Here is a 25020-nt window from a genome sequence, read left to right as displayed (position 1 = left end):
TGGAAGAGGGTACCTTCAGCTGGCTTCTTATGATCAGGTTGGGCTACCTGGTCTATCGCTCACGGGAGAAGTGCGTAATCGAGCCTTACATGCCTTCTCGGTTCGCGAGACAGTTTGGATATGACCAACTCTATGTTGGCAATCCTAACCCGGCGTTAGCTCAGATTGGGAATTTATGCGAAGGAGCTCGCGCATGGTACTTTTTCTCTGCCGGGGGAACCCATGCGCAATTCACTTTACCCCATTCATCACCCGGCTGCTCTGCTGTTATGGATTTCCGCCAGTGGTTTGCCGAAGCTTCTCAGATTCCGGAGTATGACGTTTATACTTCATGTATAAACGAGATTCGGGAATTGTATCGTTCACGGAGCGGTTCTGCGAGTACTCGTCTACCAGGGATGGAAGAATACCTATCTTGTGAACAGGAAGCGACCGGAGCCGTTGAAGCTCCTAAAGACTTGTCCACCGTAGAACCTTCTGAAGAAGAGGTTCCTACGGGAATTGAAGAGGGAAAGCCAATTGATGATTCTCCTGAAGAAAAGACCACTGAGGAGATCCCTGCAGAAGAGCCCGTTCCTACACCTCGTTCTTTAAGATCGGGTAAGGAAGCTCTTTCTGCTGCTGAGCAAGGTGAGTATGACAGGAGAATCCGTAAGCGGATACCTGTCATGGCCAAGAATTCCAAGAGGGCCAAAATAATGGGGGATGCGATGAAGTCTGCGCTCGTTGAGCGTTCTACTGACGGAGAGGACGAAATGCCTCAATCGATCCCCTCAGTTCCTGAAGACGATGGGGCTGAAGAGGGTCCTTCTTCTGAAGTTGCTCCAACACGTGTTCAGGATGATCATACGGATCCAATCTATCCAACTCTTCCTCCTCCACGCTCAGGAGCTCTGAAGAAATCAATTGATGAACTGGAACGTTGGATGCAAACAATTATTGGTATGATCAGTGTTGAGGGGGCTTCTCTTGAAGACTGTAAATCCATCTTGAGCCAATGTTTGGACGACATCAAGGCCAAAGGGGATGCATCCTGGACTGAGCACTGCCAGGGTGGGATCACTCTTTTGATGGCAGAATTGACAGCTTTCAGGGAGTTACAGCGCGCCAATTTAGATTCTGAAGTGGAGCCGGCTCTTTCCTTGGCGATAATCTCGAGAGCGCATCACCCAGGGAATCTTCGCAAGGAACTATCTGATAAAATAGCCCGTATATCAACTTTAAGGAAGCGACACTCTAAAGCATATGCTAAAATCAAACGTGTTGCTTCTGATATTCGTGATATTGAAGAGACTATCGCTCGATTAGAGGCCGAGTTGGACCAGAAGAAAGCTCAATTGGCCCACTACGAGGATGTCAGAAAAGAGCTTGAGCATAAAAGTGGCCAAATTTATACGAAATTTTGCCGTACACTCCACGCAGCTGAGCAGACTCGTAAGGACATTGTTGCTACTCTTCCTATTGAAGCAGAACTCAGAAAGGAGATCGAGGAACAAGTTCGAGCGGCTCACCGGGAGAAACTCTCTGCCTTCAAGTCTAGGCTAAAAACCCTCAAGTTAATGAAGCCTGATGTTTAGCTCTTGACCTGTTTTTGATTAAGGAATTTTGTATCTTTTTCATTTTGTGTTTGGATTAACCACATCGAATGAAAATGATATCACTTTTGCTCTTTATCGTCTCTTTTTATTGAAATCTGGTTCAAGACAATAGAAAATAATGCAAATGTTATCGAAATTCCCTTTATCATTTATTCAGAATAATTCCATCAAATTACAATCGTCAGAGGTGTAGTGTTAACATGACGAAATACAAGATAGAATTACACTATGAATAGGCAACCCCCAGCCTGATTTGGTTGGGGTTTAGGGGGCTACATGATTTACGGGAAGTATCTCTTGAGAAACTTCCCATTAATTGGCATCATGAGCCTGTCTCCTTCTTGATTGATGAGGCGGTATGCTCCGTTCGAATAGACTGATTCTATTACGAAGGGCCCTTCCCATTTAGGATTGAACTTCCCTTTGGTTTTGTGTGTCATCACCATGGGTCGTCTGTTGGCCAACACTAGATCGCCTTTCTTGAAGATCCGTTCCTTAACCTTTTTGTTGTAGGCTTTGGAAATACGGGCTTGATACAACTCTATTTGTTGTTGAGCTTGAAGTCGCTTGTCGTCTAAGGCTTCAAGTTCTTGCAGACGTCGTTGATGCTTTTCTTCTTCTGTTAGTCCCGTTGTGATAGCGACTCTCAGAGAAGGAATCTGAATTTCCAATGGTAGTACCGCCTCGCAGCCATATACCAAAGAGAATGGCGTAGCTCTTGTGGAGGTCCTTACTGTAGTACGGTAAGCCCAAAGACATTCACCCAGTCTTTCATCCCAATCGCGCCGGCTTTTAGAAACAAACTTTTTGAGAAGCTTCACTATGGTTTTATTGAAGGCTTCTGCAAGACCATTTGCTGGCGGATAATAAGCCGTAGATGCAACACTTTGGATTCTGAATCTGTCACAGAATCTCTGGAACCCAAAGCTGACGAATTGTGTCCCGTTGTCGTGAACTATTCGTCTTGGGACTCCAAAGCGATAGATGACGTGATGTTTGATAAACTTGATCACGTTTGAAGTCTTGACTTCTTTCAACGGGATTGCCTCCGCCCATTTGGAGAAATAATCGGTCACGGCTAGAATGAACCGGTGTCCCTTGGATGTCGGAGGGGAAATCGGTCCGACGATATCCATACCCCACATTTCGAATGGCCAAGTCGCTGATGTGGGGTGTAAATTTCCTGGCGCCTGGTGGATGAAATCCCCATGAATTTGGCACGCGTGACAACGTTTAGCATAGTCAACCGCGTCTGAAAACATTTTCGGCCAAAAATAGCCGATGCGTCGGAGGCGATCTCCTAACTTAGCTCCAGGCTGATGAGCTCCGCACATTCCGCCGTGAGCTTCCTTGAGGGCCTCTTTTGCTTCTTTCCGGGAGAGACATCGAAGCAAAACTCCATCATGCGATTTACGATACAGGACTTGAGAGACTGCGTCGTAATAGAATCGGAGGGCCTTTCGTTTGATAGAGGCCGCTTCCTTAGGATCATCGGGTAGAATTCCATATACGGCATAGTCGATGTACGGGAATCGCCAATCCCTGGATTCAAACTCCATAGAAGTTGTACAGACTTCTTCTGACGGTGTCTCGTCTAGGTTTTCTTCTGTAGGAATTTTAGAAAAGTATAATTTCCGTCCCGCGACTGGAATCGTTGTTTCAGTCTTCGGTGGCAACGCTAATGAGGTTGCCAAGGAGGCTAGAGCATCTGCGTAAGCATTCTGAGCTCGTGGCACGTATTCGATAAAGAAGCCCTCGAACTTTTGAGCCTGCTCTAGCACTGCAAAGTAATACGGGATCAAATCCTCATGACGTGCTTCATATTCTCCTCGAACTTGATTAACGATGAGTTGAGAGTCACCGTAAGCTTCAAGATGCTGAATACCAAGTTCTTCAGCAAATTGCATACCTAATAGCAGAGCGTTATACTCGGCTACGTTGTTGGTGCAGGGGTCGATTAAGGAAAATCCCCTTGGGATTACATGGCCGTTTGGAGAGATTAGCACTACTCCTACTCCCGCGGTGATCGCTCCATGAGGATTTGCTCTGGATGCACCGTCGAAGAATAATTTCCACACTTGCGTAGCTTCTTGGGTAGCGCAAGCTTCAGCAACCTCGTCAGGTAATTCCTCATACAATTTAGACGTTCCCGATACTGGATGATCGGCTAAGAAGTCTGCCAGTGCTTGACCCTTGACCGCCTTTTGGGGCATGAACTGCATGTCGTACTGTGACAAGAGAATGGCCCATTTTGCAAGCCGGCAATTCAGAGATGATGGTTTCGTCATCAGTACTCTCAAAGGATTTACTTTGGAGATGACGTGAATTGTCTGTCCAACTAGGTAATGTCGCATCTTTTGAATTGCGAATACCAAAGCGAGACATTCTTTTTCGACCGGATCGGTGTTCGGCTCCCATCATAGTCCTGCTTAGGTAATAGATGGCTTGCTCCTGACCTTGGTCATTGTTTTGGGCCAACAAAGCACCGAGAGAATGATCCATGGCCCTCACATATAACAGGAATGGTTTTCCTGATATCGGGGCCACGAGAACTGGCGGTTGAGTAAGATATTTCTTAATCTCCTCGAATGCTCTTTGACATTCCGCATCCCAAACAAAGGATATTCCTTTCTTCATAAGCTTAGAGAAAGGTTGGCAGCGTCCTGACAGATTTGAGATGAATCTTCGAATGTAGGCCAGTCTGCCCTGCAAACCTCTGAGCTCTTTGAGATTCTTCGGAGGTGGCATGTCTTGGATGGCACGCACTTTTTCCGGGTCAAGAGAGATTCCTTTGGATGTAACAATAAATCCCAGGAATTTTCCACTTGAAACTCCGAGAAATGATTTTGTCGGATTCATCTTCAGCTGATGTGCTCGCATGATTTCGAACATTGTCTTCAGATCTGCAAGATGATCATCTTTACATTGGCTCTTTACTGCTATATCATCAACGTAGCACTCTTCGTAAGTGTTCGTGAAAGATCGTGTTCATTGCACGTTGATAAGTTGCACCTGCATTTTTCAAGCCGAAGGGCATCACTGTGTAGCAATACACCCCCAGTGGTGTTCTAAAAGCAGTGTGTTTTTCGTCGTCCGGGTGCATCTTGATCTGATTGTACCCAGAGAATCCGTCCATGAAAGACATCCGTTCATACCCGCAGGTGTTGTCGATCATAACATCCGTGATAGGAAGTGGGAATTCGTCCTTTGGACAGGCGGCATTAAGATCGCGGAAATCGATGCATATCCGGACTTTATCATTCTTCTTGGGAACTGGAACAATGTTGGCCACCCAGTCAGGATGTTGTTCTTCCCTAACAAAACCTGAGTCTATAAGCTTTTTAACTTCTGACTCAATTGATTCCATGATCTCTGGACGAAACCTACGTTGTTGTTTAACGGGTTTTGCGTTCGGATCAATATTGAGACGGTGCACGGCAACCTTCGGGTCAAGGCCGGGCATATCTTCATAGTTCCAAGCGAAGACATCTATATATTCTCGGATGAGAGATATAAGGTCTTCTTTTTCGGATGACGACAAGTCTTCAGCTATGAATATGGGCTTAGGATCATGTTCATCTCCCATGTTGACCTGGATTACTTTATCTTCAGTGGGCGGTTCGCGTTGTTCGAAACGCATATCCCACAGGATATTGAGACGCTTGATCCAAGGATCATCAGTCGATTCCAATAATTCCTCGTCACCCCCTGCGTCTTCGTCTGGATGACTTGTTGAAACCATGTTCACAGTCAAGTTTTTAAAGAAGGGTCCAATGCTGACGTCGGACTCGTATGACGATATTCCGGATGACTGATCATGACGTAAGTAATTACTGATTTCGTTTTCCGAGACGGGGGGAGGTGTGACGTAACCCACGCCCCTTCCGGTTTTTTGATAATAATCCGGAGGTTTTCCTTCAGGAGTGAGAGACATCCGGATCGGTGTTCGTCTTCCCTTCCCGAAGTTCAGGCCCTGTTTCTCATTAAAATTATACCCCATTCGTTTCATTAAGTATTTAGAATTGGGTTCATGGTAATGGAATTGGGGAACTCCGTCGTCTTCCTCCGAACTTGCTCGTTTGAGTTGTTCGGGTTTGACTTTACCAAAACAGATCGGCTTCTGCCCTCTCCTTTTGGATGGGACTTTGAAGAAAGCCTTCTGTGCGTCCTCCACTTCTTCATCCGAAGCGAAAGATGACTGGATTGGTAAGGTGAGTGACGCCTCGGTGCACAGTACGTGCCATGGGTTGGTACCTGCACTAGAATCGTTCTCTATTTGTTTATTGTTAAGAGAGACATCAGACAAGTACGCTAAAATGAAATCTTCATTAATGCACCACTCGCCCCCACTCGGTACATCATTATTACTCTCACCCTGATCCATTACATCAAAGTTTAATTCCCAAGGACAATCTTCCTCAAGATCTGGCTCGATGTCTGCTTCATTACCTCTATCTACATCTTCTTTCTCTTGGGATTCCAAATAGAAGACGGAGTCGGTGTGGAAGTTTTCTACTCCTCGGAAGGGGTATTTCTCTGCGATCAAGGTTCTGACTTCGCCCTTGTCATTGGCGTACTTCATAACCTGATGCAAAGTAGATGGGACAATGCGGTTTGCATGTATCCATGGTCGTCCTAGCAAAAGGTTGTAGGACGTGTCCGCATCTATGATGTAGCATGCTACCTCAGACTTGAGATCTCCGATCTGGCATCTGAGTTTGATCTTTCCCAGGGGTCGGGTACTGTTTGCATTGAACCCGAAGATAGTAGTCTGGGTGGTGTGCAGTCGGTGCATAGGAATCCCTAGGACCTGCATGACCCTGTAGGGTATGATGCTAAGCGCTGAGCCCGGGTCAACTTGAACACGACTGATTTCGGAGGATCCGATATATCCTGTGTAGTACAGTGGTCGGTCATGTTCATGTTTGACCTGCATGTCTTCTTGCGTGAACGATATGCAGGGTAGACTTCTCGCCGCTTGCAGACATTGCAGACAAGTTTGATCATCAGAGGCTTCGGGAGCCGGGGTGACTTGGGTGATGAAGCTCTCTGTATTCTTCAGGGCTTCAATCAGAGCTTCCTTGGTAGTTTTGGATAACCTTAGGAGCTCGTATAAAGTAATCCTGACCGGTATGTTGGCCAGCTGCGCCACGACGTTGAATTGGAAGGGAGCGCTCGACTCTCCAGTTTCCTGGTGGAGATTTCTATGGAATCGGAGCTCCTTCTGTTTTCTTTTGTCCACTGGCTTTTTCGGAACAGAACCCCCAGCGTCTTGGGGCTGTTCCTCGGCCTCTGGAGCGTTCTGGCCATAGTCTCTCAGGTAAGCTTTTCCTGACCGAGTGCCAGGATTGCCTTCTGGGTATGCTGCTAGAACAATCCTCTCCTCTTCTGAATCAGTAAGAGGCTTGAGGTGGTCATCATCTTCAGTAATGGAGGGGCTAATCATGTTGGAAGACTTAGCCTTGCCTCCCTTCTTTTTGGACGGGGTGTTCGTCCATTGTTGATCTCCTAGCAGATCAGGGTGGACCCACATGATTTCCCCTTTTGGGGTAGTGAGGAGCACCAACCCCCTGTCCTTCTGACTATGTAGGTCAGCATTCTTCAGGCGCATTTCTCCCTTGCGGATGGGTACAACACCGTTTGCGGTTACCACCGGGGGAAAGTTACCAAACTGGACCGCTATCATGTTAGTAGATACGGTCTTCTGTTCTGGCTTCAGTGTGAGCACATTAGCGTTCATCAAATTCTGCAGGATGTCTTTAAATACATAGTACTTTTTGGTAGGATGTCCAAGGAATCTGTGATAACGACAATAGTTGGGGTCATCCACTTTCCCTGCTTCATCCGGCTTCCTGACCTCAGGCAATTGCAGCTTGTTGTTCTTTCGAAGCAACTGGAATAATGTATCCACGTGCTCCTCTTTGAACGAATACTGCTTGGGCGCTCTTTGCTGATTTGGCGCCTTGCCTTGCTTATTCGGCAGTGGTACTCGCGTGTAGTCGGCCGCCAAGGTCTCCATTCCCTTAGACCGCTGGGCGTTGTTCTGGTTGCGTTGCTGTTGCTGCTGCGGCTTGGGTTGTGGTACTTCTTCGGCTTTGACCCGCGCCACTATTTCTTCAGCTTGTTCTCCTTGTGAGACTAGTTGTCTCCAGGAGCGACATTAGCGACATTCTGTTTGAGCAAGGAGCTGGGTCTGCAGGTTGTGCCTGCAAGTTTCAACCAGAGTTGATTGGGTCATACCTGAGGGGCATCGCAATGCCATGCTGCGGAATCTCTCCACATAGGTTTTGATGGACTCTCCTTTCCTTTGCTTAGTGGCAAGAAGAGTTGGGACTGAGACCTCCGTGTCGTCTTCGAAGAACCTAGCCAAGAAGAGCCTTTCCAGATCTACCCATTTTTGGATAGATCCAGCAGGCAGCTTCATGAACCATTCGAAAGCGACACCCTTAAGGGTACCGATGAATAGCCTGGTCAGGATGGCGTCATTTGCTACCTCATACCTGAGGGGCATCGCAATGCCATGCTGCGGAATCTCTCCACATAGGTTTTGATGGACTCTCCTTTCCTTTGCTTAGTGGCAAGAAGAGTTGGGACCGAGACCTCCGTGTCGTCCTCAAAGAATCTGGCCAAGAATAGCCTTTCCAGGTCTACCCATTTCTGAATAGATCCGGCAGGCAATTTCATGAACCATTCGAAGGCGACACCCTTAAGGGTACCGATGAACAGCCTGGTCAGGATGGCGTCGTTTGCTACTACATCCCCAGTTTGGGACTTGAAGTAGTAAATGTGCTGATTTGGCGATCCTGTACCATCGAACGGTTGTAAGGTAGGGGCCTTAAACTTCGGTGGGTAGGGAGCTGTATCCCACTCAGCAGGGTAAGGTCGCACTACCCCTTCCTCGCGGAGCTCGCTTCTGTTGGCGATTGCGTTAAGGCGAGCTTCCAGCTCATCCACCTTAGTAGATTGAGGGTGCAGTTCTTTCTCGATCTCCCTCTCACCCTCGGAAGAGGATCCCAGGTTGTGAGTCTCACGGTCTGAATATTCATGCAGTTTTTGTTTTCCCTTTGAAGTTGTTCTCCGGGAAGACTCAGGTTTGTGGCCTTTTTCAGCAAGAAGCTGAGCCAGCATATCCTTTAATTGGAGAAGTGTCTCTTGTTGCGCCTGGAGCATGACATGATGTTCGTCCACTCTTTTGGCGATGTCTTCGTGATTCCCTGACATGTAAGCGGAGACCTCGCGTGCTCCAACAGAGCTTGACGATTGAGATTCAGCTATTGCTGAATGTTCTTCACTTGTTGTAATGCCTTTGGCTAACTTTTGATAGTCAACCGGGCGAATAGCTCCTGTTCGAGTCCGAGTATTCTGATATACTCCTTCGAACTGGTCACAAATTTCTCTGACAGTCGAGTGATGACTCTCTTGTGACTCATCGGAATCAGTAGGCAAGGCTTTCCCTCGGCCGATCATGTTGATAGTGACCTGAGGGTATTCCGCTTCAACTGTCTTCTTTTTGTTGCGGCGTTGTCGTTTGGCAGGCCTAACAACGTTTGTCAACCTGTCGAATACGGACTGCCGAGGTGTGGATGCACAACAAGGGCATTCTGACAGGACTGCAGAGATGAGCCTCTCACATTGACATGAGTGAGCTGCTTGCACTGTTGATTTTCCTCTTGACAATAATTCCCGCAGATCAGGAACTTGGGAGGAAACTTTCCCCGGACTTGGAGGTGGAGTTGGAACCCCCTGCCCTTGGGTAGGTGAGATTGGTTCTTGTCGAACGTGAATTTTAAAGCCACGCTGACTTTTCTGAACCTGACGGACCTCTTGAAGATCGCGTTCCTGAGAAATAACGCGAGGGTCGCGTTGAGAGTTGTAAACACCAGGCCGAGGCCTGCGTTTAAATGATGAACCTGACCTCTGAGGGTCAAGTTTTGGTTGAACGCGCCCCTGAGGGTCGCGTTTGGTTGGTGAAACAGACTCCTGAGAGTCATGCTTCGTTTGAACGCGCACCTGAGGGTCGCGTTTAGTTGGTGAAACAGACTCCTGAGAGTCATGCTTCGTTTGAACGCGCACCTGAGGGTCGCGTTTAATTTGTGAAACAGACTCCTGAGAGTCATGTTCAATTGGAACGCGCCTATGAGGGTCGCGTTTGGTTTTGGCAGCTCCATTCTGAGGGCTGCGTTTTGAATGAACAACGCGCCACTCAGGGTCGCGTTTGAGCTGTATCAGCCTAGGCTCATAGTTGGGCTCATTGCCACGCAGTGAGCGCTCTTCTTTGGGGACGCCAGGTTCGGTTGGATCTTTAGAAACGCGATCTTCGCGTTGGGCCAACAATCGGCTTTCTCGTAAGTGTGCTCGTCGGATGGATCTTCTCCGTCGGCGAGCGGCGTTCTTCTTGGCTTGTTTCAAAGCCTTTGCAGCAACGTCATTGACGTTTACAGGACTCGTCTCTCTTCTTGGCCTGTTTCAACGCCTTTGCAGCAACGTCATTGACGTTTACAGGACTCGTCTCCTCCAGAGGCCGTTTGTGGCCTGAAGCACGTCTTGCTAATACGGAGGTGGGATCTTCCGCCATCAGAGCCAGTTTGAGTTCCTGGCCGAAGGAGAGGGCTTTTTTCGGCTCTTCAACAACAGAATTGATCTCCTTGGAGATCTTGCGGACACCATGCTTAGTCTTAGGGCTAAGCGATCCAGAGGATAGGGCTTTCTCGTATTTCGCTTGATCAAACTCTACGACGAGAGTTTCTACAGTCGTTGCCATGAGGTGGACGTCGGACTGAGCCACCACTTCATCGTCGGAAAAGCTAGTCCCCAGCAGAGTCGCCATCTTTTGTATGTAGGCAAAATTGCAAAGAAGATAATAAAGAAAATGTGATTTTGATTCCTTGAATAAGTCAAACGCCCATTCTGGCGTTTAGAACTCAACTTCGTGTTCTTTGAATTGAGACGCGAAGTTGGGTGTTAGCTGAACACCATTGAACGCGAGGGTCGCTCACGTTTGGCTTGTGCATTGACGACGCGAGGGTCGCTGTTGGTTGAACACCATTGAACGCGAGGGTCGCTCACGTTTGGCTTGTGACTTGGTGACGCGAGGGTCGCTGTTGGTTGAACACCATTGAACGCGAGGGTCGCTCACGTTTGGCTTGTGGAATTGAGACGCGAAGTTGGGTGTTAGCTGAACACCATTGAACGCGAGGGTCGCTCACGTTTGGCTTGTGCATTGTCGACGCGAGGGTCGCTGTTGTTTTCAAATTGGTGACGCGGGGATGACGTCCGCGTTTCAGAAGGAGCCATTTGACTTGTAACTTCTTCTGTAGAGCGTTGCAAGGACCGTTGTTCAATAATCCTAGTTTTAGTTGTTGTGGGGTGTAAAAGCCGTCAGGTTGTAACTTTCACTGTAGATTGTGAAGACTGCTGCATAGAATTTTCATCAATCGTCAGAAGTGTCGTTGAATTGTAACTCTTCTCGATCTATGTGAAAAGCCCTCCATTCGCAACTTTCGTTCACCGAGCCGAAAACTATTTGATTGTAGCTTTCGTTGTAGGAGCTAGACGGGAATCAACATCCATAGTGTCTTAAAGATGAATATTCGCCCACAGCTCTCTACCAAGCAACTCACCAACTGAGTCCAACCTTTTATTTCTGAAATCGTCCCACTGCTCATCAGCATCTCTAATAGTTGCTATGATATTAGCCATGCTGTTGTCACAGCCATCAAGATCAATCATCTCAGAAGTGTATGTCGTGTTTGTGGCGATTGTGGAGTTGCGGATACAGTGATTGGGAAGTCGTCTGATTGTGACCTCCGTTGTCGGAGCTTGTTTGGATAAGCTATCTATTGTGATTTTTAGACCGCCTACATTAATCTTCAATTCTTCCAAAATTAGACCATAAATATAAAATCGTTCCTCTTATGTATGTCTTATTTACCTTTATAAACTGAACCCCCTGTTCTTATAGGTACTAATGCATGTCAAAAAGTCGGTGAATTTTGAATGTTATAGTTGTTAGACTATAAAGTTATAACCCATCAATCCTGATCCTTTGCCATGTATCATAGCAATCCAGGTTCAAACCTTGTTTGACACAAATTTCTAAGCGGATTTAAAAGAAAATGATACTGCCAAGTTAATCTTTTAAAACTGAATTTTATATTCTAACATGTTGTTAAAGGACCCTGCCAAGTTCCTTTAAAATGAAACAGGAAATCTCTAAGTGGATTTAAAAGAAAAGCACCCTCGACCTGCTGGGGCATATGTTAGAATATCAAATTATAACGAAGTTGTGGTGCAGGGGCAAAGTCCTTTGACAATAACTTTATATTATATCGGTAGATTTGTTCGTCCTCTTAATCAATATTCTACACCAGTTCTTTTTGGTACGAGATTCTTTTGTGTGTAAGTGAAGTCGTGAAGATGTTTTGTGATTCGGATGGACCTTCCTGCAACTGAACTGAACTCAGATTCTTCCAAAAATATGTAATGGTACACAACAATATGATACTTCAAATTATATCATACCAGCAACATTTATGACTCTTATTGGCCTTCTTGCAAATACTAATTTTGGCATCTGTTTTAGTTTTGAGGATCTCAATTTTTTTTAATTACTCTAATAGGCATGTGGCATGTAATTATTGTCAGGTGGATGCTAATAAAAGACTACCTGCTCCTAAATCCTTTATGGGTATCGAGCATAAGAAAGTGGACTCTAATGATGACAAGCAAGAGGCAATAGCTGCTGTTTCAGTATCCCCAGAACAAATTGCAGCTGAGACTCCCAAAGCTTCAGTTCCAGCACAAACAGAGGTTCCTGATCTTCTGGTGAGGGTCCAAGCTTGAGGGTTGCTTATATTATTTACTGAGAGCACAAACAGAGGTTCCTGATCTTCTGGTGAGGGTCCAAGCTTGAGGGTTGCTTATATTATTTACTGAGAATTTGGAGAATGCTGAGTTACAGGGAAGAAACAGAAATCCCAAAAGTTTTGAATATGATGTCAAGTTCCCTCACAGTTGTACTTGTGGTGTTGTACTTGCAGGGTTTGGATGACGCCAGCCAGGGAGCTGCAGAGCTAGAAGAGAATAACACCTTAGCTCTTGCCGTAGTTCCGAGCAGTAATCCACCATTATTTTTATTTCACAAAATAATTGTCTAGATTGAATTGTTATTTCTTTAATTTCTCCGATCTTTCATTTTTTTCGCAGGTGATCCATTAGATAGTACAAGTGCCGATCTTATGGGTGAAACTACTGGGTGGGAACTTGCTTTAGTCACTGCGTCAACTTCCAATAGAAGTGCTATTGGAGAGAGCAAACTGGTGAGGCTTTTTGTATGCTATAGTTGCATGTCAAAACAGGCAGAGTGCGTTATTATGACAGGCCTCTGTCGGCTCAGGAAAAGAATATGAACTGGTTTCACCCAGGTTAATTTTGTGGAAATCCTCATGAAAGCTTTAGCAGAAGCACTCCAGTGAAGACTTCCCTTGCCTAAAGCTGTATTCCTAAGTCCCTGGACAGATTTAGAGGCTCGAACCCCTTCTTTTTGCCTGCTTTTGGGGCTCTAAGCTCTGTTTTGACCCTCTTTCTGGGCTTCTCATAACATTAGCCAGTTCAAACTAGGCTGATGGTTAAGTCGTAGATCAACAAACTCAAAAACATTTCGCGCATGTATGCAACTTATGAGTCAAAAGTCGAACAAGTCGAGATTGTCACCTGCACTCACCTCATTAGTTCAAGATAAGACCTAATGACAGTGTCACGTTCATGGCCTGGCTGCTTGAAAGTTGTAGGTCAAATTCCACGTTCTGATGAAAAAAGTTTTCTTCTGAATTTTAGATCCAACATTGGTCTTCATTACTGTTTTCAGGCTGGGGGTTTGGACAAGGCGACATTGGACAGCCTCTACAATGACGCAATCTCAAGAAGAGCAAACTACCATTTGGGCCAGGTGGCTCCAAACCCTTTCCATGTTTCTCAATTTTCCCGAGATCCTTTTTACGCATCCAATGGCATAGCAGCACCAGCCAACGTTCAAATGGCAACCATGGGTCAACAACAAGCAGTAACGATGCAAGGGCAGCGGCGGCAGCAGCAGCAATCTCTGGGCCAGGAGAACACCAATCCTTTTGGGAACCCTTTTGGTCCTGCTGACATTTCTTCTTACCCACATCAGAATCCATACAATGGCTTAATGTAGGGCGATTTTGCGTTATTGGGTACAGTTCAGATTCTCAGAGGTGTAGATATTTAGGGTGGGAGGTTAGCTTATGGGTTGTCATCGTTTCCGCTTCCTTGCATATAATTTTTTCAGTTGGGTCGGTTATAGGTTTCTATTATATTGATGGCCCTATTATGCTGTAATCTTTGATTAGCGTGGCTGAACCATTCCGTTGGCGTTCTTATTTGCATATCTGCAGTAAAAAAAAAACTGAACAACTATGTAAATCATCATTCCTCTGGATTCGAAGTAGAATACAATAGAACTTTGCTGCTAAGTAATTTTCATCCCGATCGCATAAAACAATAAAGATCATGGGATACTGATAGGTATATCATCATTCCTTCCTTTGTGCTTACCAACTATCTCACAATGCTTCATTTTATACCTCGGATCATTTCATATAACATGTCATATAAAACGTGAAGACGCCAATTAGTCACTATAATCTGTGTCTAAGATAGAGAATCCGAATGCTTTAAATAAAATATTTTGTAGCACCAAAGGAATTACATATCTGCAGTAAAAACCATACCATGCATCATTCAAAGTCATAGGGGGGAAACTGTAAAAGCAAAAGATCACGCGAACTACTATGTAATACGTACAACTCAAATTTAGTTTGATGCCCAACAAGGAGCGACTACAGCAGAAGGAAATGCAACAGTAAGGCATTCCTTTTCTCAGCATAATCGCATCACATTATCTTTTCCTTTTCTTGTCATAAACTATGAATTGTAGTAAGGAAATTTGCCGCACAGATCAGATTACATTGCTTTCTCAACATATTCTCATCAACATTATCCTTTCATTTCCACATCATGAACTATGAATCGTAGAAAACAATTGCCTTGACTACATTTTTTTTCTTGGCATATTTACATTAACACTATCCTATCCTTTTCACATCATAGACTATGAATTGTAGAAAGGAATATTGCCGCGGGGATCAGACTACACTTGTTTCTCACTCAACATATTCACACATTATCCTTTCCTTTTCACATCATAAACTAGGAATTGTAGAAGGAAAAAACGACAATGCATCAGATTACTCTTTCTTCAAAAGCATAGCATCCTCTTTTTCTTCTGTAATGGTAGCACAAGGAAATGAAGAGTAATCTCTATCAACAAAACAGAGAATAATAACTAACATATAGGTGCTCCACATAATTTACACTCACCTGCAACTTAACCTCTTGCTGACGGTCAATATATGCAAGTAGCTCCTCTTGCCTCATCAGCACTTCATGTAAAGCCTGCTTAGCCACATTATTTACAGAATGAGCACAAAAATGTAGACCAAAAGGAGTAGAAACATATGCGCTTTTACAAAAGCAACAAAATCTACAACGCCTTTATCCCAAATTTTTGGTTCGACTGTGAATACCAGTCTCCACCTCAGTTCGGCTGAGGTCAAACACACACAAAGTGAAAAACACAAGGAACTTTCGCCCACGATTGATAGCAATAACCAATGGAGGTAAATTCAATTTCTAGTATTATGATAAAATAACAAAGCAATAACTGCCAGAAAGTGTAAATATACCCTGCATAACCTAGACAGATATAGATGTACGAGCACGAAAGTTACCTTTTTGGTTGTAATAAGCTCAGCTTCTAGTGCATCAACACGACAAACAGCAGCATTAAGCAATTCCTCCTTTTCAGGCGGCATCTCAGATGGCTTTGCTTGAAGGTCACCAACCTTTTCTTCTAGTTCTCCCAGTCTTTTCAGTACAGATGAAAGCAAGTTAGCTTCTGTGGATCCAGATGCTGGTGATGGGGAATCGGAAACCTCCTCCGGATCTGAGTCTAGAAAAAAAGGTGGGTTCTGATCTGACTGAGTTCTGCCTGGAAGCTTCTTTGTCACACAGATGGGAACTGATTGAAGCAGAGTGAAGAGAGTCATGAGGAAGGTCATAAGCAAACTGAGTGCTCGAGCACAGACTCCTGCAGAAGGTTTGTTGGAGTCTTCCAAATCAAATGCCCCTGGATCGAATGAAATAGTTGTTTAGCATGATTATTTTTCCATAATGCAGAAAGGGAAGATAATAGTTTTATTAAATGATGGCTCAGAAAACGTGCAACAAAAACTTATCAAGATGATACCAACAAGAAGCAATTATTTGCTGTGTGTACTCTCCGAATCTAAAGTAGCAGACCCATTTCGATGTGGAAAAGCCTTGGAAGATGATGATTATGATTACAGTGAATTAAAATAGTTGGCCATGAACAAACCAAACAATGTGAAATCACTGAAATGCAACTGTAGATAAACAAAATGGTACATCTATCCAAAGGCAGCAAATCAAGAAACTGGACAAATCGAAGATACATGAGACGACATCTTAGTTGATAAAATACCTTTTGAAAATAAGGCACATTGGACAGATACTGAAAGGTGGGGGGGGGGGGGGGTGGGACAGATACCTGTTAAAAATAACCAAACGAAAAAACCCACAAATAATGAAAATATATGATAGCCCATAAAAAAAATCCAGATTTAACGCAAAAGTTTGTTGAACCCAAAAAACTAACCTTGTACAAGAAGCTTAATAAGACAGAATGAGTTAAATTACCGGGTGGACAATTACGTAGGTAAAAATAGTTACTGACCGCCCTATAATACCATAATACACCATGTATGTATATTTCTGCATTAATATTCTTATCAGTGTATGAGCACGATGACTAGTGCTGTTAATTATGCAAGTCTTGCCCTGCAAAGAATTTGCTGAATGAAAAATCAATCAATTGAGAATTTTCACATAAATTAGGAACTTGTCAGTGATTAGAGACTAAGAGTGAAAAGGAAACTAACCCTTGTACAACGAAAAACTTAAAATCACAAACCTTTGGATGAAGGGAGCTTTTGATTAGAAACTTCTCTCCTGCACCCTAAATCTACAGCTTTGTTAACTATGGGAACATGCTATGATGCTCAGCAGGTTCTGAAAAGTCAGCATTAGCCTTCCCAACAACCTTCATCTGCACAAAAGGATAAGCAGCAAGCTAATTAGTTCTTATTGTTTTCCCAAGTGCAAACTGTACCTAATGCAAATTATACAGGTGAAAAACTGTATAGCATGCCAGCTATGCTCGCCTTTCAAAAAAAATAAAAATACTATGTTTCAAAGTAATATACACTTTACGTACGGTATCTCCATTGTGAGCTTAACGAGGGATGTGCAGAAAATGAACATCAGTCTTGAATGTATATTCTCATTATCTCATTTGTAGAAAGTAGAAACCTTTTGGAAGCAGCTATATAAAGAATCCTGAATGTATATTCTCATTATCTCATTTGTAGAAAGTAGAAACCTTTTGGAAGCAGCTATATAAAGAATCCTATAATGGGGAAATTGAGGAGGCTTTTAGAGAAAGTAGAAACCTTTTGGAAGCAGCTATATAAAGAATCCTATAATGGGGAAATTGAGGAGGCTTTTAGTCCAATTTTGTTACATGTTATAGCAAGCATTACTGCACTTGAACATGCTAGCAGAAGTTACCGGAAGACCCACTGCCTAGCGAATTGCTTAGGAGCTTATGCGTTTCTGTTTTTTTTTTTTAAATATCTAATAAACGCAAAAGAAGATCATTTCAGGATAATTATGGAAACTTCAGAATGTAGTGAGGAAGAAGCAATAGAAAACACAACAGTACTAGAGAAGAACCATTTAGGAGTCTAGGAGACACAAAAGCAACACAAGCATCAAAAGAAAGGAAGAAGAGAGCAGGGGACTGGTGATGAGAGAATAAACAGAGATAAACAGAAGTTAGGACAAAAATTGCAAGCATAAAGAGAATGATAATCATACATCATGTAATCGGTCTGCCCTCCTCGGTATTGGTGAATCACATTCGGGTCCATTTTACCCAGTTGCTAGGCATCCAAACAACCAAATGTTTCCAGCAACAGGGGACAGTGGTATCATGTGCTTAGCACATGATCTAAATTTAACAAAGAATCTAACGAAATCTGAACTGGGGCATCAAAGTGAAATGGGATTGAAACTTTGGGGTATCAAGTATTACGTAAAAACTTTTGGGCATCACAGTGAAAAAAAAAGGCAAACTTTGAGGTATCAAATTGAAAAATAAGCCCAATAAAATTGAAGGAACCATACTAGCATGTAAAAACATCATTCCAGAACAGAAGCGCAGGTCAATGTTAATGGATGAACTCCATGGGTGTATGTAAAAGTTACATGCTTGATTTTCTACCATGTCTTTAACAGGCAATCTAGAGTATTAATAAGGGCAGTAATCTCAGAATATCCAAGAGTGCGAGTATCTAAGTTACCCAACACCTTGTCTTGGCTCCTGTATCCATGTCCGACACGTGTCCGATCCTAACAGTCCTTGGACACTCCTTGAATATGCATACATTTATTCAACATGTACTCAATTAGACTTTAGTTTAAAACAATAGTCTCAGAATATGCATGATTTCTACCCGTCTTTAGCAGACAATCTAGTGTACTAATTAGGACAGTAGTCTCAGAATAACCACGCGGGCGAGTATCTAAGTTACCCAACAGCTCGTCTTGGCTCCCATAGCTGTGTCCGACATGTGTCCAACTCCAACACTCCTTGAATATGCATACATTTATTCAAATATGTACTCAATTATTTAACACATGTTTTAGACTTTAGTTTAAAACACTCGCCGTACACTTCATGGACGTATATCTTACCCTTCATATCCACTTCCTGCAACTCGTACGACGCGGGCCGGGTTTACTTCAGCATTTACCCAGTTCAGAAGTATGATTTAAAGGGTCGTTTAGGTATCTAGTTTGAACAAGTGGTTTTCTGAAATACAATATACTTGATGAATGAAACATACAAAATATGAATTTTACATAACAATGTAAATGAAAAAACAAAATCGGTCTCATGTAAATTAACATAGGGAAGTATGCATCCATATAGGTATTCTTACTTAGGAGCTCATTGGTGAACAATGCTTACTAAGCAGGACATTATATCCAATGTAGAACAAGGTAAAAATTACTTTGAACAAGGATTGCACAAATTAAATACTAGAATCATAAAAGTCACATTCAAATCTTAATACTATGCATCCCTCAGCAGATTTAACCAGATACGAAAACAATTGTTGGTCCCAAGAACAGTGAACACAAAGATCACAAAACAAAGAACTACAGTCACATTCAAATCTTAATACCATGGTTCGGTTCGGTTTTAGTTCTAATTCGGTTCGGGTCGGGTTGAAAAATTTTCAACCCGAACTGCCCAAACCGACTGCTTATAACACCAACCTTAGTTTTACCCGTAACCCATACCCGTTTTTAATTTCCCGACCCGTTCTTTTTCACTCAATATAAAATCCCAAGTCCTCAGCCAGGCTTCGCTTATAACCTAACCCTAAGTCTCTCTTCACCATCCTCATCCTCCAGCCGCCGCCACTCCAGCTCAGTCCCCCCAACCCCAACTCCAGTCTTGGTCGCGGGCTTCCAAGTCTCCGCCTTCCGCGCTCGCTGCTCGGCACTCCGCCGCCAACCGCCAGCCATGACAGCTTACAAGGCCGAGGACAACTACGATAATACGATTACCTCTTCAAGGTGGCTCTTATCGGCCATGACAGCTTACAAGGCCGAGGACAACTACGATAATACGATTACCTCTTCAAGGTGGCTCTTATCGGCGATTCTGGAGTAGGGAAGTCCAATCTACTCTCGAGGTTCACCAGAAACGAGTTCAGCCTCGAATCCAAGTATTCTGGAGTAGGGAAGTCCAATCTACTCTCGAGGTTCACCAGAAACGAGTTCAGCCTCGAATCCAAGTGGGTCACTCTTTTCGTTATTTTTTTGTGATGATTTTGTTGTTTTAGGACAGAATTGTTGAAATTTTGATTTGGGTTTTCTTTGTAAAAGGGCGAGCTTGGATGTTAGGGAGCTATCGATTCAGTTTGGTTGCGTTAGACTCGTCTCTTTTGTGCAGAAGGGATTGTCACCGTAAGATCTCTCAATATAAACTTCTATGATTATCTTATTTATCGATCTTTGTCTAGTTTTGTTCCGACTTCTTTCTTTAATCTTGTTAAGAGTTGATTCCTGTTATATAGCAATGGGTTAATTGGTTTTGATGATAATTTACTCGTGGGGCTATAATTTTGGATTAATCAATCTCACTGAATGAGAACGCACAAAAATAAACCTTCATGTTTTTTTTATAAAGAATCTACATTGTCTTTTTTTACTTTCTTGTGTTAGTTTTGCTAGAGGATAGCTTGTTCCTGTTACTTTGTAGCAATGAAACTGTTTTGATAAAATTCCTTGTTAGTCATTTGTGCTTCAGTTATGCCTGCTCTTAAGAACAAGTTGGAGGCCTATCAAGAACTGTCAGCCTATCAAGAACCGAACAAACCGAACCGAACCGCACCGAACCGACTTTCAAAAGTTCGGTTCGGTTTTAAATAATGGGCGGTTCGGTTCGGTTGTTCAAAATTTGGTAAAAACCGACCCGAACCGAACCGTGCTCACCCCTAGGCTCCACACATACGTATGAGTGGGTAGCAAATGAAGTGATAATTACGACCCAAAATAGGTGGAGAGATACAAGTAGATCCTGAAGTGATGACGTTCATCTGTGGTATCGATCCAAGGATGGAGATTTCATTTGTCTGCGATCCACCACAATGCGGCGATGCTTTCATGGCAAACATCCTTCCCCTCATTGGATTTGCCCAGACTTTCATCATTGGCTAGTTCGCTCGTTTTCCTGTTCTAATTTGATTGAGTAAGATAAAGATTTGAATTTTATTAGATTTATGTCTAGTCGGAATGTAACTTTTGGCAAATCTATAGAACTTATTTTATTTGGTATAACCTTGGTCCAAAATCCTATTTTTGGTTTGGCAAAAGTTAGACCCAAGTTGAACTAGTTTTTTCTAGTTCAAATTATAGGCTTTAAAAAACTAGTTCTTTTGTAGAGCAACTCTTATAAGGATCAACTTTGGTCTAATTAAGAAAACATTACTCTAGCCTAGTTTAATTTTGAAGTTGCCCAACACACCCTTATGATTCTGTAGCTTCATTCTGCTTCAAATTCGGTTTACTTTATAATAATTGCTGGGTTTAATTTAAAAGAAAGAGTTTGGGATTTGACACATGATCAGATTGCGCATATTACATAAAGGAGGAAAGGAGGAAAGGAGTATACTGATTATAAAGGAGGAAAGGAGTATACTGATTATAGATATTAATTGTAGTGGTTGTGAATTTGCAAAAAAGCTATATCAGAAGGAAACAGGAGCATGAGTATTTTTTATTTTCTGTTAAGAATATTTTCACATATTTAAATTTATTCTTTTTCACTGATCTGGATTTTTTGTTGACGAGAAACCTTGCTAGGTTAGTCAGCTGTAAAGAATGAGATTGAGAATTTGAGCACTCCCAACCAAAGCCGAACAAGATAGTCGTCTAAGCTCTCAGAGCACAAAAGACCACGTCCTTAAAACCCCTGAATTTAAAAACCTACACCTCCCTCCAAAACCTGAAAAAATGCCGCTCCCTAAACTTCACTTCTCCTCTCGCTCTTTCTCCACTTCCCTAGTCGACCCTGCCTTCCTTCTCCGCCTCTCCACAGTCCTCTACCAACAACAAACCTCCCCACTTCCCAAACTCCAAACTCACCTTCAGAAACTCAACTTCAGCCCAACCCACGAGCTCTTCCTCCAGCTTTGCAACAACTTCCCCTTCTCATGGCGCCCCGTCCACAACTTTCTCCTCCACTCCAAGCTCACCCACAACTTCACCCACTCCCTCATCACCGCCAACAAAGCCCTTGACGTCTTCGGCAATTCCCTTAACATTGACCTCCTCCATAGTTTCCTCCTTGAAATGTCTCAAACAGGACTCATCACCAAAAGATCTCTCGAGATCGCAGCGACCCATCTCGCTGGAGCTCGAGAGATCAAGAAGTGCGTTGAGATTTTTGAACTCGATGATGGGTTTAAGAATGTGGAGGTGTTGAATAGGGTTGTGCGCACCCTATGTGCTCGACGGTACGTCGATGTTGCAAAATCGGTTGTTATGAAGATCAAAGATTTGATTCCACCTGATGAGGCTACTTACGGGTTTTTGATTGTTGGGTTTTGTCGAGCTGGCGATTTGGTGGAGGCCGCCAAGATATGGAACCGGGTGCTCGATTTGGGGCTCGAGCCAGATGTCAGCGCATACGAAGAGATAGTCGAGACTTTATTTAAGAACAATCGATTTGAAGATGCTATGATTATGTTCAAAAGACTACAACAAAGAAAGTTCTGTAATCTTGGTTCGGCCTCCTACTGTATTGTGATCGATTGGGTGTGCAAAGAAGGAAAAATCACTTACGCATTCATGGTGTTAGCTGAAATGCTAAAGAGAGGCATCGAAGTTGATAAGTCTGCTCTTGGAGACTTAATCTATGGGCTTTTGGTTAGAAAGAGAGTTAGAGAGGGGTACCGAATTTTCCAAGGGGTAGAAGAGCCTGATATTAACATGCACCATGGTCTGATGAAGGGATTGTTGAGGCTTAGAAGGGCAAGGGAAGCAACCCAAGTGTTGAGGGAGATGGTAAAGAGAGGGTGTGAGCCTAATATGCACACATACATTATGTTGTTGCAGGGGCATTTAGGAAAGAGGGGGAGGAAAGGGAGGGACCCAATGGTGAATTTTGAGAGCATATTTGTTGGGGGTTTGGTGAAGGCAGGGAGGACATTGGAGGCAACCAAGTATGTAGAGAGGATGATGAAGGTTAAGGGGGTGGAGGTGCCAAGATTTGATTATAATAAGTTCATGTATTGGTTTTCAAATGAGGAAGGGTTGGTGATGTTTGAGGAGGTAGGGATGAGGTTGAAGGAGGTGGGATTGGTGGATGTTGGGGACGTGTTGTTGGTGTATGGACAGAGGATGGCTACAAGGGATAGGAGGAGGAAAGCAAGGGTGGCTGCTTGTATGGAAACTGTGGAGTAGATATTGTGATTGGTGATTCTTTGGGAGTTCATAAATTTTGTAAAGAATAGGAATGTCTATTCATAGAAATTGCTGATTTATATCTATCAAAGAGTGAACGATTAAGTACGCTCTTTCAGACTATTTTTCTTTTTCTTTTTTACACATAGCAGCTGCTTGGTTCGCGTGGAAACCCCTTGTTTGGGGTTTCCAGGGAATGCCACATCAGCGCAGATTTGTCCAAGGCGAGCTTCACCGGCACTGCTGAGGGAAGTTCTTTATGTGGGAGGCGGGCCCCAGTGAGCTGTTGTGAGGAGAAGAAGATGAAGTCACTTCTCATCTGAGCCCGCTTGAGCTCTCGATTTACATGCCTGATAAGCTTGAAGTCACTTCTCATCTGAGCCCGCTTGAGCTCTCGATTTACATGCCTGATAAGCTCTCATTGGAGAACACGCTACTGGTATAATGTTTAATTCGCCCTGATAAGCTCTCATTGGAGAACACGCTACTGGTATAATGTTTAATTCGCCCATTTACTTCTCATTTTCATTTTTTTTTAAACTGAATTGATCCTCGTTTGATATGATTGAATTATATACATGCATCAACATAAGAATACGAATGAGAAGACTGTCACCACCTGGTCACCGGGGTTCACCTATGCTGGCAAGGGTAGTTCTTCTGTGTCCAAGGTGAGCCCTAGTGAGGCAATGCGAGTAACCCTTCTTGGTCTAGTTAGAATAAATGTATAACTCATAATTGAGGCTCAGATAAATATTAGCATTTCTCAGTTGTGTTTAATATTTAGTTGTTGACAAAGCAATAAACAAATTGATAGGGAGATGGCACATATATGGGGACATGGATAAGTGGTAAATATCGATTGAATTTGCCTTTGGCTACTGAAAGAGTGGGATACAGAATTGGAAGGGGTTATCGATATCAATAAGGTTTGTTGCTTTCCTATTATTCCATGATAGTAATAACCTGAATATTTTACTGCTGAAGTAGTGGTAAGTTGCTTTTAGGATACAGCCGAAGTTACACCGTACAATTACATAATGAACGTGAACTGGCTATTTTAAAATGTAGTTTCTTGTGAGATCGACCTGCCATCTCGGATTTCCTTTTGCCTTTGGTTTGGTGGTAATCTTGACTAGAGTATAATTTATTATGTCATCGAGCTGTCATCTCGGGTTAATGTATTGCCCTTTGGCTTGGTTATAATATCAGGACCAAGTTTAAAAAAAATAAAAATGAGAAGTAAATGGGTGAATTAAATATTATACCAGTAGCGTGTTCTCCAATGACAGCTTATCAGGCATGTAAATCGAGAGCTCAAGCGGGCTCACATGAGAAGTGACTTCATCTTCTTCTCCTCACATTAGCTCACTCCAGGAACAGCAGTCCAGTACTCTGGTGTGCACCAACCCAGTACAGCTATATATCTGTATTTTGGCAATGCATATCGTACTGATGACATGTATAAAATCAGTACGAGTGCACCCAACCCCATTGTAAAAAGATTGTTGGCGCCTGTGGTTAAAACTGGAATAATACAGATATATAGCAACTAATAACTGAAAGAAAGCTGAAGTACAGTAATTTAAAATTTTTTAACTCAGCTGCTGTGCGTTTGTAAAACGCCGTGCTTAAAGCATTATTTGGCCTACTCCGGTGCAAGGATCCCAAGGCCAAATTGCTTCCAGGAACAGCAGTCCAGTACTCTGGTGTGCACCAACCCAGTACTGTCAAGATCTCCTCGATCTGTAAGGCAAAGATCTCCTCGATCTATCAGGCAAAAGATCTCCTCAATCTCCTCAGGCAATGATCTCCTCGATCTATAAGACCTTCTCGGTCTAGGCACTGTTCCTACTAGCACTAGCTATTCTACAATTTATATCTGTATATATTGATTGTTGTTTTTTTTTGAATGAATTTTCCTTAAAGATTTGAGGTCTATTTATATTGTTGGCGCCTGTGGTTAAAACTGGAATAATACAGATATATAGCAGCTAATAACTGAAAGAAAGCTGAAGTACAGTAATTTAAATTTTTTCAACTCATCTGCTGTGCGTTTGTAAAACGCTGTGCTTAAAGCATTATTTGGCCTACTCCGGTGCAAGGATCCCAAGGCCAAATTGCTTCCAGGAATAGCAGTCTAGTACTCTGGTATGCACCAACCCAGTACTCTCAAGATCTCCTCGATCTGTAAGGCACAGATCTCCTCGATCTATCAGGC

The 25020-nt window shown here is 43.3% G+C and overlaps 4 protein-coding genes across 5 annotated transcripts in view; 3 read left to right on the top strand and 1 right to left on the bottom strand.

The window, feature by feature from the left end:
- LOC109841298 (putative clathrin assembly protein At5g35200) overlaps positions 1–14102 on the top strand; it is a 35745-nt gene extending 21643 nt beyond the window's left edge. For both annotated transcript variants that reach the window (XM_020410224.1, XM_020410223.1), the window contains 4 exons: positions 12243–12422; positions 12638–12713; positions 12804–12916; positions 13465–14102. In XM_020410224.1, the coding sequence (XP_020265813.1) occupies positions 12243–12422; positions 12638–12713; positions 12804–12916; positions 13465–13794 (699 nt within the window). In that variant the 3' untranslated portion in view covers positions 13795–14102. The remainder of the gene's footprint in view (positions 1–12242; positions 12423–12637; positions 12714–12803; positions 12917–13464) is intronic.
- LOC109841301 (phosphatidylinositol/phosphatidylcholine transfer protein SFH8-like) lies at positions 14604–16746 on the bottom strand. Its single transcript, XM_020410227.1, has 4 exons — positions 16672–16746; positions 15410–15807; positions 15000–15074; positions 14604–14904 (listed from the first exon to the last, which is right to left on the bottom strand). Exons 2-4 carry the CDS (start codon positions 15737–15739, stop codon positions 14878–14880), a joined length of 432 nt encoding a protein of 143 aa, XP_020265816.1. The 5' UTR covers positions 15740–15807; positions 16672–16746; the 3' UTR covers positions 14604–14877.
- The window catches only part of LOC109841300 (putative clathrin assembly protein At5g35200), a 28204-nt gene continuing 22645 nt past the window's right edge, over positions 19462–25020 (top strand). Inside the window, exons 1-2 of the mRNA XM_020410226.1 lie at positions 19462–19558; positions 19719–19799. The gene's annotated coding sequence lies outside the window, so the exon portion shown is untranslated. The remainder of the gene's footprint in view (positions 19559–19718; positions 19800–25020) is intronic.
- LOC109842602 (putative pentatricopeptide repeat-containing protein At1g26500) lies at positions 21348–22799 on the top strand. Its single transcript, XM_020411458.1, has one exon. The coding sequence runs from the start codon at positions 21348–21350 to the stop codon at positions 22797–22799; it is 1452 nt and encodes a 483-aa protein (XP_020267047.1).

The sequence above is a fragment of the Asparagus officinalis genome, chromosome 5 (assembly GCF_001876935.1).
Source record: "Asparagus officinalis chromosome 5, Aspof.V1, whole genome shotgun sequence".
NCBI classification, from domain to species: domain Eukaryota; kingdom Viridiplantae; phylum Streptophyta; class Magnoliopsida; order Asparagales; family Asparagaceae; genus Asparagus; species Asparagus officinalis.
The sequence above is the reverse complement of the archived record's forward strand: the minus strand, read 5'-3'. Positions and strand labels throughout refer to the sequence as shown.

Bases quoted from the DNA above. Each gene is read 5' to 3' on its own strand.
- LOC109841301 (XM_020410227.1), bottom strand. From the start codon at position 15,739: ATGACCTTCCTCATGACTCTCTTCACTCTGCTTCAATCAGTTCCCATC. The intron at 15,075-15,409 runs GTAACTTTCGTG...GTGGCTAAGCAG, and splicing joins AGCTTATTACAACCAAAAAG to GCTTTACATGAAGTGCTGAT. The intron at 14,905-14,999 runs GTGAGTGTAAAT...CTACCATTACAG, and splicing joins AGCAAGAGGTTAAGTTGCAG to AAGAAAAAGAGGATGCTATG.
- LOC109842602 (XM_020411458.1), top strand. From the start codon at position 21,348: ATGCCGCTCCCTAAACTTCACTTCTCCTCTCGCTCTTTCTCCACTTCC.